The sequence below is a fragment of the Phragmites australis genome, chromosome 8, assembly GCF_958298935.1.
Source record: "Phragmites australis chromosome 8, lpPhrAust1.1, whole genome shotgun sequence".
NCBI classification, from domain to species: Eukaryota; Viridiplantae; Streptophyta; class Magnoliopsida; order Poales; family Poaceae; genus Phragmites; species Phragmites australis.
Window position 1 is genome coordinate 36,017,669 of NC_084928.1, and position 18,558 is coordinate 36,036,226.

General features: G+C 46.1%; 4 protein-coding genes across 6 annotated transcripts; 2 read left to right on the forward strand and 2 right to left on the reverse strand.

Moving 5' to 3' along the window:
* The first annotated feature begins 302 nt into the window (after window positions 1–302).
* LOC133927319 (mitogen-activated protein kinase 4) lies at window positions 303–4,544 on the forward strand. 2 transcript variants are annotated; one of them, XM_062373724.1, is made up of 4 exons: window positions 303–633; window positions 748–824; window positions 1,576–2,004; window positions 3,567–4,544. In XM_062373724.1, exons 3-4 carry the CDS (start codon window positions 1,582–1,584, stop codon window positions 4,242–4,244), a joined length of 1,101 nt encoding a protein of 366 aa, XP_062229708.1. In that variant the 5' UTR covers window positions 303–633; window positions 748–824; window positions 1,576–1,581; the 3' UTR covers window positions 4,245–4,544. The 2 variants fall into 2 exon arrangements, with proteins under 2 accessions (XP_062229708.1, XP_062229707.1); XM_062373723.1 differs by having other exon boundaries at window positions 1,579–2,004.
* Window positions 4,545–4,683: 139 nt separating this feature from the next.
* LOC133927320 (uncharacterized) lies at window positions 4,684–6,437 on the reverse strand. The gene is made up of 3 exons (XM_062373726.1): window positions 6,237–6,437; window positions 5,771–5,971; window positions 4,684–4,970 (listed from the first exon to the last, which is right to left on the reverse strand). The coding sequence occupies exons 1-3, from the start codon at window positions 6,345–6,347 to the stop codon at window positions 4,935–4,937; spliced, it is 348 nt and encodes a 115-aa protein (XP_062229710.1). The 5' UTR covers window positions 6,348–6,437; the 3' UTR covers window positions 4,684–4,934.
* A 3,240-nt stretch (window positions 6,438–9,677) lies between these two features.
* LOC133927798 (F-box protein SKIP23-like) lies at window positions 9,678–11,084 on the reverse strand. Its single transcript, XM_062374187.1, has one exon. It carries the CDS (start codon window positions 11,082–11,084, stop codon window positions 9,678–9,680), a length of 1,407 nt encoding a protein of 468 aa, XP_062230171.1.
* Window positions 11,085–14,281: 3,197 nt separating this feature from the next.
* LOC133927324 (protein CHLOROPLAST IMPORT APPARATUS 2-like) lies at window positions 14,282–18,091 on the forward strand. Of its 2 annotated transcripts, none has more exons than XM_062373733.1 (3): window positions 14,282–16,152; window positions 17,543–17,667; window positions 17,798–18,091. In XM_062373733.1, exons 1-3 carry the CDS (start codon window positions 15,031–15,033, stop codon window positions 17,808–17,810), a joined length of 1,260 nt encoding a protein of 419 aa, XP_062229717.1. In that variant the 5' UTR covers window positions 14,282–15,030; the 3' UTR covers window positions 17,811–18,091. The 2 variants fall into 2 exon arrangements, with proteins under 2 accessions (XP_062229717.1, XP_062229716.1); XM_062373732.1 differs by having other exon boundaries at window positions 14,284–16,152; window positions 17,543–17,689.
* Window positions 18,092–18,558: the final 467 nt, after the last annotated feature.

Genomic DNA, 18,558 nt, shown 5'->3' on the forward strand with positions numbered 1-18,558 from the left:
ATTTTTTTCAAACGGAACCGCGTGTAACTGCTACGGAAAGCAGCCGACCCACATGCCAGATGCGGTAACCTCAGCCAACCCAACGCATGAGGCTGTACCAACCCAATCACGCACGCCACGCATCACGAGCCTCTTGCCGGCACGACGCCGACGGTGGCGACCGATGCGCGGCGCGACGAGGCGGGCGGCAACTTACGGCGCGCCCGTCGGAAAGCCGGCGGGCGCGTTCCCAGAACCGGCAGACGCGCTCGGAGTCGCTGGCCTTTTCTCAAGAAATGGCGGTCAAAGCTGGATAGGCTGCTGCGACCTGGGCGAGTGCGAGGAGTCGGGAACGAAAAAGGAAAGGAAACCGCGGCGGGCGGGCGGGTGAGAGCGACGCCGCCCGCCCCGCGCACTCGCTCGCTCACGGCTCACTGACCCGCCGCAGCGCGGAGTGCAGTGCTCGCCGACAGATAACCGCCCGCCTCGCTGCTGCGTGTTGCCCCCTCTCTCTCTCTCTATCTCTCTCGCCCCGCGATAAAAACAGCAAGCCAAGCCTGCCTGCGCGTGCCATCTCTTCCCCACCCCCCCTCCCCTCTCCGCTTCCTTCGGACCCCGGATCTGCGGCGGCGCCGGTCGACGCTGCGTGTGCTGGTGGGTGGCGCTCCCCTCCGCCTCGCCCCCCCCCCCCCCCGGTTGTCCTGACCTACGCACGGTCTTGTAGTTGTAGCATTCGCCCGCGGCTCACCCTCCTTTTCGTGCATGCAGTGAGGCGGATCCTGCTCGATCGGTGGCGATGAGAGCTTAGCCGGTCGGCGCACGACTGCACGCGCCCTGCTTCTGAGGTACTAGCTGCATTCCCTTCCTTCCCGGTGGTGTATTCGATTCGGCCGATCTGCCGTTGCTTGCGCTGCTCGCGTCCCGGACAATTGAATTGCTTGGGTTTTTTGCGCGGCAAAGCGTGCGATTGATGAGGGGAAGGAAGGGCCTGGTGGGGGACCAAAGCTTCCCTTTCTCGTGTTGCTTCCTGCTCCACCGGACGATCTTAGCTAGCGGAGTTGCGTTGAATTGCAGCGAAACGCGGCTTTCGATTATTCTGTCCGGTTTCGGAATTCGCGCTCCAGCAACCTTGCAAATGGATTGGGTCGCATCAGTTATTGCCAAATGCATGTTCCCACATGCACCCCAAACAGAAACCAAATTAGATATTGTTACAAACTCTTGCTGTCCTGGAAACAGATTGGGGGTAGAATGTGGGATCAAAGTGGAAGGTTGGCTTGGGCTGGGAAGTTTTCTTGCCATGGTCAAATTCTCGAGTTGAAAAGTCCAACGAGTCATCAATAAAAATCAAATAAAGGTCGGCGATAAGCTGATTTAAATTTCTTCACTGCATCAATAGTAACTTGTAAAGGTTATAATTCTCACAACCTATATATAAGAAACTCGCATAACTTCACTCAGTTGATCGGTTCGTCCCACTTCTGCCTTATGTGTAGTATTAAGGAAGTTACTGATACCCTTTCCGTTTATAAATATCTATCTTTTTTATTTGTCATAAGTTTATCTCCTACGGAGTTACTGATATGTGTTCCTCAGTAGAAAATGGCGATGATGGTGGATCCCCCCAATGGCATGGGAAACCAAGGGAAGCATTATTACACTATGTGGCAAACACTATTTGAGATTGACACCAAGTATGTGCCGATCAAGCCCATCGGAAGAGGAGCTTACGGAATAGTTTGCTCATCTATAAATCGCGAGACCAATGAGAAAGTCGCAATTAAAAAGATAAACAATGTCTTTGACAACCGTGTGGATGCACTAAGGACGCTGCGGGAGCTGAAACTCCTTCGACACTTGCGTCATGAGAATGTTATTGCTCTTAATGATATAATGATGCCAGTACATAGAAGGAGCTTCAAGGATGTCTACTTGGTTTATGAGCTTATGGACACTGATCTGCATCAAATAATTAAGTCGTCTCAACCACTTTCCAATGATCACTGCCAGTATTTTCTTTTTCAGGTAAGTTTTGGGTCTGTTTCCAGTTTTCAATCTTGTTCTTCGCTCCTTGACATGAACTACAGTTTGCTGATCATCTGCATAAATACGATAAACTAACTTTCCACCATGGCATTGAATATTTGTGATAAATGTTAGCCGCTTAATTTATACCTGCATAGTAATTTGTTCGTTTGCACCTTTTCCTCTATCTGGGTGCCATGGTTAGGAATCGCTGGCCTGCCCTATTAGAATATGAGATGTTTGTTCTTATATGGATCAGATAGGGTTGAGATTTTTGCAGTCTTACCATAAGTTACGCTAGTTATAATTGGCATACACTATCCCTGCCTAGTGTTGTGGTTGGCAAGATCTTGTTTAATTGAACTATTATGTTGGACTGGTTAGCAAAACTACAACTGTTGTGATACAGTATCTATTTTGTTAGTTTCATAATATCATACAAGTCTTTAACCACATGATGGCTCAGGCATCTTTTTCATTAGGTTGGCAAATAATGTATCTGCGATCTTGGCATGGGAATCTGTTGAATTTTCCAATTTGTTTCTGGTCAAGTTATTTTTGCTTAGATTTGTTTTCATGGGTTCAGACAAAGATACAAATGGGCCCATATCCTTTTTGAGTGCACAGCTGTTGGAACACTTTTGACTTTGAGATATAATGATTGGCCTGTTGACTTGTTAGTGCATCAGCCATGCTCTAACGTTAATCTTTCTTATTTCCAATTGTTCTGTTATTTCTTAGTGGCTTGTATTTCTGATGTGTAAATCTTCGCTGCATTTGGAACTTTGGACCCACAATTCAGTAACGATTACATTTGCTGAAAATGACCATTGACGTTTGGAACCACAAGTCAGCATCTGTTACATTTCCTGTACGTTAAGCATCAACCAAATTGGATAGGCCAGCATTTGAAACTACTATTGTGAAATTGTGCTGTGAGGCAAAGATAAACAAACTATGTTATCCTATCATGATAGATTGCATGAGAAATATATAATAATTTCCCAGGCTTCAAACTAAAGAAATATCTTAGAGGAGTAGTTAAGAGAATATATGATTTCTTAACAACCAAACAAGTTGTTATCAGGAGACCAAGGACAACTTGGACCATGGATTAGAAAACCAGAAACTACGATAGACTTGGAAAGAATATTACTTAGTTGTTGTTGACTTGGAGTGTACTGGGCTGGCTCTTGTTTTCTCTCTTAAGTATCATGATTGTCATCGAAACAGTGTCAATTTCAACGAACCTAGTAGAAGCTTCTATAACTGCTACCAAATGTTGCTTTTGCGTAGCAGCCAATTCAATCCACGGCAATAGATCTGCATGAGCCTATAGCTTGAGCTCCTCAATGTAAATCATTTAAGAATGCTTCTATAGGCAGATTAAAACTTAAGCATTATAGTGTACCAAAAGCTCCTTTTTATTTTCTGTTCAGATTCTTTTAGTACATTATTGTTAGGTTGTCAAGTTTAGTGCTGAAATGCTGATTCATTTCAATATTTTTTTTTTTTTGTCAATCAATCATTATCTAATTTTCCACCTTTCTTCTTCATTGTAGCTGCTCCGAGGCCTGAAGTACCTTCATTCAGCAGGGATACTCCATAGAGACCTAAAGCCAGGGAACCTCCTGGTCAATGCAAACTGTGATCTGAAGATCTGCGATTTTGGACTAGCCCGCACAAACAACACTAAAGGTCAGTTTATGACAGAATATGTCGTCACCCGCTGGTACAGGGCCCCTGAGCTACTGCTCTGCTGCGACAACTATGGTACCTCCATAGATGTCTGGTCTGTTGGCTGCATCTTTGCAGAGCTGCTTGGCCGCAAGCCGATTTTTCCAGGAACTGAGTGCCTCAATCAACTTAAGCTCATAGTCAATGTTCTTGGCACCATGAGTGAGGCTGACCTTGAGTTCATTGACAGCCCAAAAGCCCGCAAGTATATCAAGACCCTTCCATACACCCCTGGCATTCCACTTACCAGTATGTATCCGCAAGCGCATCCTCTTGCCATTGATCTGTTGCAGAAGATGCTCGTCTTTGATCCCTCCAAAAGGATTAGTGTCACCGAGGCTCTGGAGCACCCTTACATGTCTCCACTGTATGACCCGATCGCAAACCCTCCTGCTCAAGTGCCCATCGATCTCGATATAGATGAAAATCTCGGCGTAGAGATGATCCGAGAAATGATGTGGCAGGAGATGCTCCACTACCACCCCGAGGTTTCACAGGAATGAACATGTAACAGGCAGCAATGGACATGTGGCAGAGGTCCGCTATATCAGGATGGTCACATGTTCGCCTTTTGTATGAGCTTACTACGATATAGCACCCATCAAGTTATCGCTATATGTATCAGACTGTAAGGTGATATCTTTGTGTAAATATGCGCTCAATAAGACGTCGCATGGATTTTTCTTGTTTTTGTAGTACACGAACTACGTTGTTGTATGAGTATGTGAAGCGGAACTCGGTATTTAAGACCCGTAATTTTAGACTCCGATCTGTTATATGGAAATATCAAGGCCTTGGTTCCATCTATTTGCTTTCTGAGATATGCATCAGGGTAATTTTGTGTTAAATCCGTATACATTTTTTTGGGCAGTCTAGCACCCTTTGATTGGCGCTGCAGTGAAAATAAGTCCCCTTTCTTAAAAAAAAAAACGTTTTGCAAAGTTACTTTCAAGCTCTCATATGCCAGAGCAGTTTCATGAATTAAGGAATCTGGTACATGCTGGCGTTGCTTTCAGTTGAAATTAAGCATATAAACTAGTGCTGTCTCACATGAGCGAAATATTCATGGACGATATTGGACGTGCAGGTGATACACATGAAACACTTGATCACCTACATTTATTTGTGGCATGTATGGGCGGGTTGAGCTGGTCGTTTGGACGCACCAACCATCTTCTTCTGATGGAGTTGTCTCAGAATGTCGACCCGTTGAAGCCCAGGTTGTATCCCTGTAGCGCGACGAAAAATAAGGCTCAGAACAGATGATAGGAGTTCGAAAAACTGAAATAGGTATACATGGACCTTGCACGGGTTATAGAAAATTAAAGAGATGAAATGGAAGGAAAGATTAATATTAGATGACAAGAAATGGTGAGGACTAGACACTGAAGCTTATGTAGCAAGAACGAAACAGAAGGAATGAGTTCTGAAACAGTATGCCTAATTAAGGAAAATAAACAGGGTATTTGCTGAAGCCTAAATGATGGATCAGAGAACTTGAAATTTGGCATGCTATTCTTCTTCTTTAGATATGGGTATGTAGATCTCATCATCTGTGGTTGAACGTGCTCGCCCCATGCTTAAACGTGTTGTTTATCTACCAATTCTGAATTGCAAATGGCTAACACTGTCGATCGACCTCTTTTAACTATATGATTTCGCCTCAGATTCCCTTACGGTGTAAAGATAGGTACTCAGTCCAGGTTCAAATGTGTGGCTTATTTGCCAATTCTGAATTACAGATGGGTAAAAAATTGTCGATGATCCTTGTTTGGCTATATGTTTTGGCCTGAGATTTCCTCACGATGCAAATAGAGAATGAGTCAGTGGTACTCATGTCCCACTTGACTATCTATACAAGAGCAGCTCACATCTTATGCTTCGAGAAATATTTTTTATGTACCAAACCTCTTTAGAAAAGTATTTCAATCTTACGGGACTATTGAGTGTTATAGAAGAAGTTCAAACAGTTACAAAGAGAAGCGAGCGAACTCAGTTGAGCTGAGCTGAAGCACATGATTGTGCGTACCTCCACGTCATCGAATTTGATGTAGAATCTGGACCTGCTGACCGAGAGCTTGGTCTCCAGGATCTCAGCAAGGGCCGCGCTCAGCTTCCCGTTTACGCCGGGGCCGATCCCGCCGATGGACACGAGCTCACCATACGCCGTTGGTTCTTCGCTCGCGGCGAATGACATGGGCACCGATCCGTTTATCGACACCATGACATACTGCAGCACAGGGGAGAAAAATTCAGAACACTAAACTGTGCAATTTTATGAAAAATTCAGAACGCTCAAATGTCAGAACGGGTGAGATGAACCATGACCAACTAAACTACCCATGGCGCTCCAGCGACGAGAAAGGGGAAATCAGAGCCTGCGTTGATCGTTAGCAGCAGATTAAGAAGCATGGTCGGAGGTCGGAGCCAAGTAAGATGCTGTGCAGGCCACGGAGACATTGCGTCGAACGGGTTGAGTGCATCGCGACACGTACGGATTCGGGTTTGCCGATGATCTTGGCGAGCGCGCGGGAGCAATCCTTGAGGATGTCCGCGGCGACGACGGCATCCACCGGCACGTTGGTGCTGAGGCTCAGCTGCGGCATCCTGCTGGTGCTGCGGTGCTCCGTTCCTCGGCTTGGCTCCCCTGAGGCCCTGACGCTGCTCTCGCTCGTGGATAGGGAACAGCCGAGCGGATGGAGGAGGGGGGCTGGAGAGAGGAAGGCAGGGAGCCCACGCGTACGGACGGGCTCAGGCCGGACCGCCGGAGGATGGGGCGGCGGCCCATTGGAATGCGGCTTGGGAGATACGAGGGTGGGCTGCGTTGGGGACGCGGACCACGTGATTTGGATTTTGGAATTTGGGAAGCCAAGCCAGCCCGCTGCAGATTCCTATAGGTCGGTCAGCCGACCTGGGCCTCAGCCTGTTCAGCTTCGAGATTCGTGCACAACAAATTGGATGGGTACGATTCTCTCTTCTTCCTACATCACGCGCCCTCCCAACCTTGAAACCCTAGCACATCACCATGCTCTGTGCCTCTCCCACCATAGCCACCATGCTCCGACCCACTCCCGCTGGCGTCACTGTATCTCTGCCCTTCTCCCAACGAGGTAGGGTTCATGGTTTGGGTGAGGGTGATAGTATGAACAATAGTGTGTAGTGGTTCAGTGGGGCAAACAATGGTGCCATCAAAACCATGTGACGGCAAGAGGGCGGTAGTGTGGGCTCGTGGTGGGGGTAACTCGTCGACAGCCCATTAGAGACAGGTTCGTGTGGCGGGGGCGATGGTCGCAGATCCAATGTCAATAGTAGACGGAGATGGAGGAGGAGGCCGGTGCAGGGACGATAACGTGGATGAAGGTTCACCGAAAGCGAGGAGGAAGGCAACTACGGAAAGCTAGGCATATTAGGTCGACCGGCGATCTGTTTAGCGTTTTAATGGTTTTTTTACGAAAAGATTTTCTCTCCCATTCTCTTCACTTTGAGATTCTCTCATTTTCCTTTACGAATCCCTTCGAAAGAAAACTGTTGAAGATGAGAAAAATATAGAAACTGTGAATGAGAAGTAAAATCAGAAAAAGAACGAAATGAAGGAAATATGATTGAGATGGAACAACCACCTAACACATGCACCACCACGTATATATTGGTTCTTTAACATGATCACCATAACCTACGCGTTATCTGTTGATCTGCTTGTCCAAAAGTAGTCAGCAAAAGAGCATCAATTCCAATTACAGGCAGTTCACAGTGTGAAGGGAACACTGGCAGCCCAAAAAAAAAAAGTTGTTGCTCGATAATATTTGAACCATGCAAAAGAGGGACAAGATTAGTAGTTGAAATTAAAGCGAAGACATCTCGCACCTAATTGTGCAATGCTGAATTTATATTTCTTAGATGAAATTAACGCTTTTTTGCTGTCAGGTCCACTCTATATATACTTTGAACAGAGTGGAATAGCGTATATATGGCACAGGGTCAAACTCAGGATCCGAAAACTCTCAATCATCTCTTGGTGGCTCAGGTTCCGAGAAATCTTTGTCTTCCTCTAGTGCATCTGAATCAAATTCTGAGACATCTTAAACCTCCTCTATGAACTCCCGCTCCTTCCAATTTTGCAGCAGATCACTGCATGTGCCATGGAGCTTGAACAATGTACATCTTCAGAGGAGGGATGCCATGCATCCTTGAGCTCCTCCATGACAACTTAGATTGTATATTGCATGGAGCTTGTCATGGCTAAAGATTGACGGCGGTTCGAGAAAGTCTTCCGCCCCAGTGTACTATGAGTACTCGTGCTTGTGAACAACACCGTTCCTGTCGTAGATTGGCGTCACCTGCTCAATGGCGGTGACCGGAGGGAGGGCGATCTGGTCACCTGAGATGGGGTTGACGAGGTGAAGCTCAGACCTCTTTGTCAGCGGTGACGATCCAACCGCAGGCTTATTCTCCACCAGGCTACAGAGACATGCAGCACTCGCGCCACAAGATTTGGCAGCAGTCAACAGGCCACCGGGTGGCGCGCAGTTTACAAGGTTACTCCTGCGGCTACCGGTAGGCCCCCCGCCGTTGTCCGGCGAGTTGCGAGATGGGAGGTTTGGTGCAATGGTGGCGGGCTGGCGGCCATGGAGGGAGGATATCAGTCGCTGTCGGCGGATAATCGGCGGCCGCCGTCGGGTGCTTCTTTATCAGAGGCCGGGTTTAGCGTGGAGGTGGAACGGACGGGAAGAAGCCCGCCCACACGAACGGACGGGCAGAAGCACTTTCGCGCGTTCGGAGCGTAGGGCGTCCCGTAGAATTGGCTCGGCTTGGCCGGGAAACCCTCGGCGGGCCGGCGGAGCTCGGGACGCGGCCGAGATGATTTGAGCGGCGGCAGAAGGGAGGCAACCACCATCTACGGCTCACGAATACACATTCTGAAAACCCCTACTCAAGAGCTGATGCTCCATTAAGACCACAGAACAAAAGCTCATGCACCACTAAGTTTATGTCTGTTTTTAACAAATCACCATAATCTAGGCATAATCTTGTTCAAAAGTAACCGATAAAATAGCATCACTAGGTACCGATTAACCCGTAGTTCACATGGTAAAGGGACACCCTAATTCAAAGCAGTCTCCCACGGGCCACAATATTCTATCTCAACTTCAAAAAATCCATTAAAAATCGATCAGTATATATTCATTGATGCATCTTCACAAGTACTTCAAAAAGTTGCACCACTAAGTTTACATCTGTTTTTAACATATCACCATAATCTTGGCTAGTCTTGTCCAAAAGTAATCAATAATAGAGCATTGCTACCGATTAACACGCAGTTCGTTCAGTAAAGTGAAGGGAGCATCCAAATTCAGGGTTTATTGGTCTTAGCTGATGATTCTGAAAAGTAGCTTGTAGATTGTGAATTCTAAAAAACTTCTAGATTGTGAATTCTAAAAAATTTTACGGACATTTCAGTAAAATATATTTTCACGATCAGTAAAAAGCTAAGAAAAACTAGTTTTTTAATTCTCACAATTCAACAAGTGGATTGTAAAAAACTACAGCAAAAAACTGACTATTTGTTTCAGTTTCGAATTGTAAAAGCTGAAAGCTGTAATCCAAACCGAAACAAAAGCCCTCGAAGCAGCCACCCACATGTTTTTTATGAATTTCCAAGAGCCATTACAAATCAAAATCAATTCACTGATGCATCTTCACAAGTACTTGGTGACACCAACACATTCTTCATGACGTTCTGAAGTGACTAACTTTGTCTGTTTTCATCTGTATCATACTATAAAATTTCTTGATATATATTGGAATCTTGCAAAAGAGGTACAAAATCAGTACTTGAAAAAAGAAAAGGGAAGAAGACATCTGGCACTTAGTTGCGCAATGCTGAATTTAGGGGCAAACGCTGGACAAAATTTCAGGGTACTCACTAACACTAATAATTAGATAAACCATGACACAAAAAGAGAAAACAATAGAAACAAAAAGGCCACACTCCATCCATGCCGAAAAACAAGGCGCCGGCAGCCGGCAGGGGGCGCTTGAGCCCCGGCTGTCCCCCCGGTGGATCTGCCACTGGCTGAATCCATCTTTCTCGGGTTTGGAGTCATCCACACAGGGCTTGGCCAGTTGGACCAAATCTGAGGGGATACAATCTTCTCTCTAGTGTTATTACCTAAGTCGAGAACTCCAATATCACGGCTGATATTCTTACGTCCGAAAGGCATGTACTCGTCATTATCAGTGAAGTAGACATGATTTGCCTTCAACTGGGGATGTTCTTCAGCACGCAGACAAAATGATTGGTTCTGCCCAAGAAACAACACATTCTCACCCAAGCTACTTATTTCCACAAGGTTTTTTGCTGTCAAGTCCACTCTATACACTTTAAACAGAGTGGAACAGTGCAAAAATGTCCCACAGTCAAATTCAGGTTCTGAGAAGTCGTCATCTTCCTCTAGTGGGTTTAACTCAGGTTGTGAAACATCTTTAACCTGATCTATAGAGTGGTAGTCCCCCCAAATTTGCAGCAGGTCACCACATGGAGCTTCAGCGATGTACATATTCTCAAAGATGTAATCCTTCACGGTCTCCAAAATAACCTTTTGCTTTACTGCAGGGCCGCTGAAATCAAATGCATGGATTCCTCCAAAATTAGTCAGCGCATACAGCAGGCCATCCTTGAAGACGCAATCTGCAAAGAATTCATACGGCGGCAACCAAGTCCAGCAATCATCCCCACCTCTCGCAAATGAAATCTGCCAGCGTGGGTTATGGATGACAACAACAATGTAGCTCCCCGTGGACGGATCAGATGACAGAAAAGCCTTCGTGAAGAAGTAGTCCCTCAGCTTGCTGAGGCCGAAGACTGAGGGCGGGTCTTCAGACTCGTCCTGCATAGCGGCCCATGAGTAGTACTCCTTAACGGCGCCATTGTCATCGTATGTGGGCGTCACATGCTCAATGGTGGTGATCGACGGCAGAGCGATCTGGTCGCCCGTGATTGGGTTGACGAGGTGAAGCTCCGACCTGTCATCGACGGTAATAATCCATCCGTAGGCTGAGCCGATCAGATACCTGCTACGGATCGGTGGGTCTGGGAGAGCTAATGTGTATGGTTTCTTCTCGGCGAGGCTGTAGAGACCTGCGGCACCGGCACCGGCAGATTTAGCAGTGTACAGGAGGCACGGTGTCTGCTGTTGCTTGCAAAGCCCGAGGTCGCGGAGGCTTGTGTAGGCGCCGTGCCAAGACGAGCAGACGGAGCCAGCTCGGACGAGGTCAGGAACCTCAAGGGCGGCGAGGATGAGCATCAGGACGTCCTCTGGCAGTTCCACTGACGCCGACCCCATTGCTGATTCTTGCCAAGGTTAATTGCCGTAGCTGAAATTATTGGATGAGGCTGCTTTTGTTTCAAAGTTTCTTGGATGAGTGCAGCGTGCTGATTGCTGAGTATATAATCAGCGACCAGCCCGTACCAGAGTCGGTGTCGAAATACCGAGTCCAATTCGACTTCTGATAGAGGATCGCTCTTCAAGAAGCCGTTTGGAACCTAAATCCATCACGTAATTGGCCTAAAAAAGCCAATTTTTTTGACGTACTCTTAACCTCGAATCCTAATTAGCCATCCCCGACGAACTCGGTGAACCTAGTGACTGCCGGCGGCTGCTCGTGCCGGCGTTTGATGTTACAAGTGGGAGTCGGGCTGTGCTTACATGGGCCGGCCCACAGCACGGTGATCGAGCCGTGCTGGGCCTGAGAATGGAGCTCGACGGGCAGCAAAGCATCGCGCGACCCAACACCAGACCAACTCATCAGCCTGACCCATCACAACTCCTCTCGCCTTCAGAATTTTTATAATTTTATATTTCAAAAATAAAAAATTTATAAAAACAGGCTTCTATTTTAAAAGATTGCAAAATTAGGCTATCACTGTTCACTGGAAGGACGACATGCACCTATCGCCCTTTCAACGGGTGACAAGTTAAAAAAATAAATACAACATTTCAATACTTTCAAAATTCAAAATACTATAAATATAGTTATAAAAATTCTTGAAACAATATATAGTGTAGAGATGCTATAATCAAGCTATTAAAAAAATTCAACTTATTGTACATGTCATATTTTTGTCTAATTTTTTTGAAAAGCTAGATGATAGCATCATCTACACCACCAATTTTTTTCAAAATTTTTCATGAGTATTTCAATAGTGTTTTAAATTTTGAGAATATTGGAACATAATTTTTTTTATTTTTAAACCAATGGGTGATAGATTCTTGTCGTCCTTCCAACGAGCGACAGACGTATAACGATATAGATTTGTAATTTTTCCAAACGAACACCTATTTTTATAATTTTTTGATTTAAAAAAATAAAAAATTTCTTCACCTTCATCCAATCATCCGTTTCCATTCTCCACCAACCAGTCCGCCTGCGCCGGTCGGCCGCCGCCTCTTTGCCCTCTCTCGCCGTCAACGCCCGTGCCTCCTTCCCTCCCAGTCCTCACGGCGACGGCCGCCTCTTAACCCCACCCCGACGGCAAAGTTGCCATCGTCATCGTGCAATTTCAGCGCAACTGAATTTGCTGTGAAACCACGGGGAGAAAGCAGAGGTGACTGCGACAAGCGCTTGAGACATGGACGGCCTAGCTAAAATCCACCAGGACACGAGGAACAACGATGCTACAACAAATCCGTCCGCGCCGTTTGAGTTGTTAATCACGGACGTGTGCGTGCGACAGCAGCCACTGACCAGAAAATTCCTCAATGGAGAACACGGCGTTGATTGTTGTCCGCGATGGCTTCGACTAAGCTAGCTTACTTGAATCTAAGACACGACTATATCTATTTGTTTCCGTCTATTTTTAATATCTGTCCCTATCAGAAATTCGGAAGACATAAGTCAAACAAATGAGTTTGTTCAAAAGTGACTTACGAAGAAATTAGAAGTCTATTTCTGATTAAATAAACTAGAAACTAAAAGGCTAACTGATAGCAGTTTTTCTGAAATGTAGTGTGCTGAGAGACTAAAAAATTATTGTAAAATCTAACAACTAAATTTAAAAGCAGTTTTTGAAAAAACTAAAAATACAGTTTTTTAAAGGAAATAGAAATAGAAACCAAACAAACAGTCACTAAAGCAGGAAGACGCCAACTAACGACAACCCAACAACCGTAACGCACCGTGTCTCGTCTTCGATTACTCTAATGTTAAAATCCCAATCCACGACACTCCGCAAGGAAAACAACAATGTTCTGCTTCACTCTCCCGGCACTTTGGCAGGCCGATTCTTCGACTTTTTTCGTAGAGACGAGCATGCAAATGCCTGTTCGCATTTTTTTTCGTAGAGACGAGCTCGTGAGCCGCCAGGTTCGTGACGGAGTAAAAATGCACTGTAATGACCACGACACAGGTGTTCGCAGCGGAAAGAGATCTTCTGCATTAGCTCCGATCTGAGACAGTGGTCGCGTGCTACAATACTTCGCTAAACTAGCAGATTGGATGCACAGTAAAACGGAGAACTGTTTCTATTGATTAACTAATATAGAATACGGTAGAATTAGACTCATTTCAGTGTGCAAATAGTGTTCCTCCATATTTTTATAAACACATAATTCCATTAAATAACAGATCAGACAAATCCCTAGATACAAGTTCAAATACAAAATTTGATGCATGGCTCATCAGCTCATACGAGACAAAGGCAATTACAGACACACCATAGGTAGCTAAACAATCTGTCACTCTGTTAGATACTCTCAAATAACCCAAAATATCATAAGACATAAATTCATAATGTATAAAATCTCGAATCTATCTGAACAAACCACTGTTTTGGCTCCGGTCCATCTCTTTTGATTGCAGTGCCTTTACTAGTACTGATACATCTATTTCTAACACAAGGTGCAAGCTCTGCATTGCTGCTCCGCATGTAAAGCATAAGAGGCACATTTAATATTCCAAAACATGTACCCACCACTTCTCGTGTATTCTTCCTTGCTACGGATCCCTAACCTCCAATTTTCGTGTCAATATGATAAGCGGTATTGAAACTAATCTTGTATATTTCTCTCCACGGTGGACTCCATTTATCTTGTCCGCGAGAATGCTTCTTCTGCTCTTTAGCATTAAGTTCTCGAATTCAGTTAGATGATATACTCCATAACCGAGCTACTAATCTCAATTATATTAAGTGTTCCTCTATATTAATTCATTATTAATGCAGCAGCCGCACAAAAGCATCCTAGGGGCACACGTGGGTTGGACCGGTAGGTGACACGGTTGTGGTGCTCACACGTGTAGCTCGAGTAGGAGCTGAAGAGCACAACGTGACAAGGCGCACTTCTGTCAAGAGTGAAGAGACACACGAGGACCGAATGGTGAGAGAGGTAGGTAGAAGAGGAGGAAGAGAGAGAGGGGCCTGCAGAAAATAAAAAGAAACTGTGTGGGCCCACAGGTAGAGTGAGAGAGTGACAGGGACAACTGGTAGGGGAGGTTCGTACGTTTCTGTGGCTCCCACGCCACCTCGGTCCCTCTCTCCTCTGAAAACCTTTTCTCGGTCCTCTCTCTCTTCTCTCCCAGGCTCTTAAGCCCTTCCTATTCCTCGTTTTACTTCCTCAAATCTTTTCCTTTCTCGTTATCATTAACGAATACTTACAACGATCCAAATAGAAGGTCTTGCTGCTGCCGGCCTCAAATTCCTATTCGAACGCAACCTGTCAGCCCAGCCTTTTTCCCAGCTGCTCTGTTTTGTCCGCCCCATTCAGTCCAACTGCGCGTCCTCTGTCCCTCCCGTGCTCTTCATTTCTTGCTCAAATTGCGGCAGCACGAGTAGGTCCTGAATAAAAGTATGGGCTCTTGTTTACTTTTTGAGTTTGTCCATTGTTCGAGGTTGGTGCGGTGGTGGTGGCGATGCTGCTTTGATTAGCGATCTGCTGTTTCTTAGGTTCCTTAATCGCTTATTTTTCTTTTAGTGATCGCTTTTTCCCAAGATTGCATTTTTACTTGTCGGCTACCTTTTGCTCTGTCTTCTAGGCGGCAGAGCAGTCGAGTGAACAAGAAATTCCTCGGGTTCCACGCGCCTGTTTGGCGTTTTGGCCCTTTCCTTTCTTTCCGCTGGTTTTCTGGTGGGAGTCTGGGGGCTTTGCGTTTGGGTTTAGGATGGCATCTCGCCTAATTTCCCCCTTCCATTCGTGATCTTTGATTGTGGTTTCCCGATTTGATCCACCAAGCTGGAATCTCTTATTAGTCTTGGAAAGTTGCAATCTTTCTGTGAAGTTTTTGTTGGATCGATCGATGGCGTCATCCTGCATCCCGGCCGGCCTCCGGCTGGACCTGGAGATGGTCAAGGCGGCGGCGGCGGGTGCGGTGCCGCCGCGCCCGGCGCACTCCGCGGCGTCCTCGACGCTCTCGGAGGCGTCGAACGCGTCCTCGTCGGCGATGTCGTCGGTGGCGTCGCTGTCGCTGAAGCGGCCGCGCACGCCGCGGAAGCGGCCCAACCAGACGTACAACGAGGCGGCGGCGCTGCTGGCGTCCATGTACCCCTCCGTCTTCCCCGTCGCGAAGGGCCTCGAGACGGCGCCGCCCCGGCTCCTCGGCCTCGCCTCCGCCGTCGCCGACAACCCCGCCTGCTCCGACCTCCTCCCGCCGTTCCCCGTCCTTAGCCACGCTGCGTTTCTCCTCCGCGACTTGCCGAAGCCGCAGCCGACGCCGCGAAGCCCGGTCCCCGCAAAGAGTTGCCCGTCTCCGGCTGCCGTGAGCAGCGTCTTCAGCGAGTTCCGAGACCCGTCGCCGTCGTCTGCAACCTCTGACGCCGCGGTCGCCGACGAGCCGGGTGAGCTTGACTTCGATGACGACGGCTTCGACGCCGACTCTATTCTCGGCGTCGTCGAGGAGGTCGCGGCCGAGGGCATCGACGGCATCATGGGCAAGCTCACCATGGAGAGCAACGCGGTGACCGTGGCCAGCATCAACTCCGACCTGCCCAGCTCCAGGATACACCCATATCTCAGGAGCCTCATGGTGCTCGGGCTCGGGTTCCGGCACGATCAGCGCAACATCACCCAAGCGCTGAAGCGGCATAATTTCGACCCTGAATGGTGGATGTACCCTGCCATACCGGTGAATGACATTGCCCCAGCTCCGCCACCATCAGTGGCAATGCCTGCGGTGTCTGAGAAGAAGAGTAAGAAGAAGGGGGTGGGGAGGGAGAAAGACGTGGCCGTTGGGCAGTGCAAGAAAGATGTGGAGGGGATTCTTGACTCTGCCAATGGTGATACTGGAATCTTGGCACTGCCAGAGTCGGGATTGGGGCTGAGGTTGAACACTGGGGAGGTGCTCAAGGCGTGGTGTGGCAGAGGCTCTGTGTTCGCGAATTGCAATGCACCTGATTCGCCATGGTCCTCTGCCAATGAACTTGTAAGTATTTCTAGTTTCTTTAGCTGAAATGATTTGTATTATTCAGTTAAAGAGATAAAATGGTGTAAGTTGTTAGAACCCTGAATTATGCTTGTTAGTTCATATCTTCTGATAAATATATTTTGCTTTATTTCAGTAGAAGCTTAGATCATCTTTTGGTTTTATTGCAGTAGTGGAAAAATCTGGCCTGTATTACTTCATTTTAGTCCATCTTTTAAGTTGGACCTTGTGGGTTTCAGCTCTAGCCTACCCCAACTTGCTTGGGGCAAAGGCTTTGTTGTTGTAGTCCATGTACAATTCTAGTCAGTGGCAAGTCTCTTCCTGGAGAAAATTTCTGTCTGTAAAATTCGCAAATATGACTAGTAGAATACCGCAGGACTTTACCTCCCCTAATACCTGATTCTACAGAGTGAATGGAAGAAGTAGAAGAGAATTCTAGATGGACTTTTCCTTCCAGTTGAATCTTTATACCAAATTTAGCCCTCATTAGCTCTTATCTGCTGTTTCCAATTCAATGGAAGCAAAAGAAAATCTAAGTAATGTCTTATTTGCTGTGGAAAATTTCAAATGAACTTTTTAATACCATTGTAATTCACAGCTCCACTACTTCATTTGAGGCCTCATATAGTGCCTTCACCCATTAGTCTGAAGTAAATGCTTATTTCCATGTTTCTAGATTTTTAAGCTCATTTGCAGAAACAGAACACTGAATAAAAGGATGATTAAAGAAATACTGATCAGAAAAAGGAAAAGGCAGAGCCAAGAAAGAAATATCTTTTCTCTGCCTTCAAAACCTTAGAAAGACTCCTTGTAATCCCGCTGAAAAAAATGATCATCAAACAACTAGTGTTCAGATTTTTATGCATTATTTGTGGAAATGTTTCTGATTCAATTAAACTCTGACGTGAGTGACTGAGGTTTCTTATCAGTGCAGTTTATTTGAACTATTTTAATGGGTGACAGATAGCTATACCCAATTTTGCAACAACGGGCCAATAGATACCTTAAGGCATGTATTGTATGCCCAGTTTCACTGTCGAAGAGTGGTTAGGAATAAATTGGTGGTGTTAAGGCCATAGGCAGAGCTGCTGCAACAAATTCTAGCGAACCTGACCTTACTGCAAATTGCCCTAGCAAATGGCAGAAATGTTTGGATTTACCTAAAACTGCCCATTTTGGATCATTTTTGTGCTGCCAAATGGTATATGACTCTAGCGTTGTTCCATATAAAAATATAATATTGGCAACCATGTTCTAGCCTTGTGGTTTACATCAAAGATGCTGAAGACTACTTACACTACAACATCGCAAACATTCCATTCATCTCCTATGTGCTCTTTTACCTGAAGGAAACATTTTCTTACTGACAAGTGTGTAACTTTCATTGCAGGTTAAACATGCAGACAGTGATATGTTTCCAGAGAATGGTGCTAGTGGTGTTATCAGGGAAGGCAACATTCTAAAAATGCAGCACAAGGAGAAGCAGTGCACTCCCCTCCTCTTGAATAAGAGCAGGTACTATCGGCCTCGGGTCAAGGCAAGCACCAGAACCAATTCTTGAGGAGACATTTTCGCAGCGGCAAAACCCAATATCACATGTTTCAGCAAGCAGTTTCTAAAGGCGTTTGTGTTTTGGTTTTCGCAGGGAAGGTTTGTGAGCAAGGCTTATCTTCTTCAGCAAGCATCAGAGAAAGAGAGCTAGAGAAGATAAATCCTACTCCTAGGGGTATTTCTGGGGCTTCGCTCTCCCTCTCTATGAGAAGCAGAAAAGCTTCTCCATTTTCAGTTACGCAGTTCTATACTACATCGAGGGTAGAGATGCCTGTAGAGTGGCTTGTCATTGGGGATCAGATCCTGATGGTTGTTAGGAAGTTTCTGCAGCTTCAAATGCTGATGTAAAGAAGACCATGAAGTAGTATCACAACCAGTTAACGGTACAGTGTTGCTCTGCTTCTGCGCTTCCTTTTGTTTGTTTGTCTGTTGAGATCTGCTTCATGTGCGGTTTCGTCATGTGAATTCTGAGAAGGGAGATAAGACCTGCTGAAGAACTAGAAAACTTGACTTGGAATCTCAACTACCCATAGAGTAGAAGCTGATGTCACCACCGAATTATTTTGTTAATCTAATGGTCCAAGTCGTCAAGGAGTTGGTGTGCTATAAGCACATGGCAACAAACCAGTTCTCAACTCTGCTGGTTTGCTTCACTTCAAACGAAAGAAATGCTAAAAGATGTATAATGCAAAGATGTTTGCAAGGATGCTTAAGGAGAGAGAATAATTGCTACACCATTAAATCCTCAAGCATCTATACACCATTAAATCCTCCAAGCGTCTGGCCAGCTCGTTTTGCTGTGCATGGCCTAAAAAGAGACTCGCTACCGTAGGGTTGACATTCTCTCTCTCACCT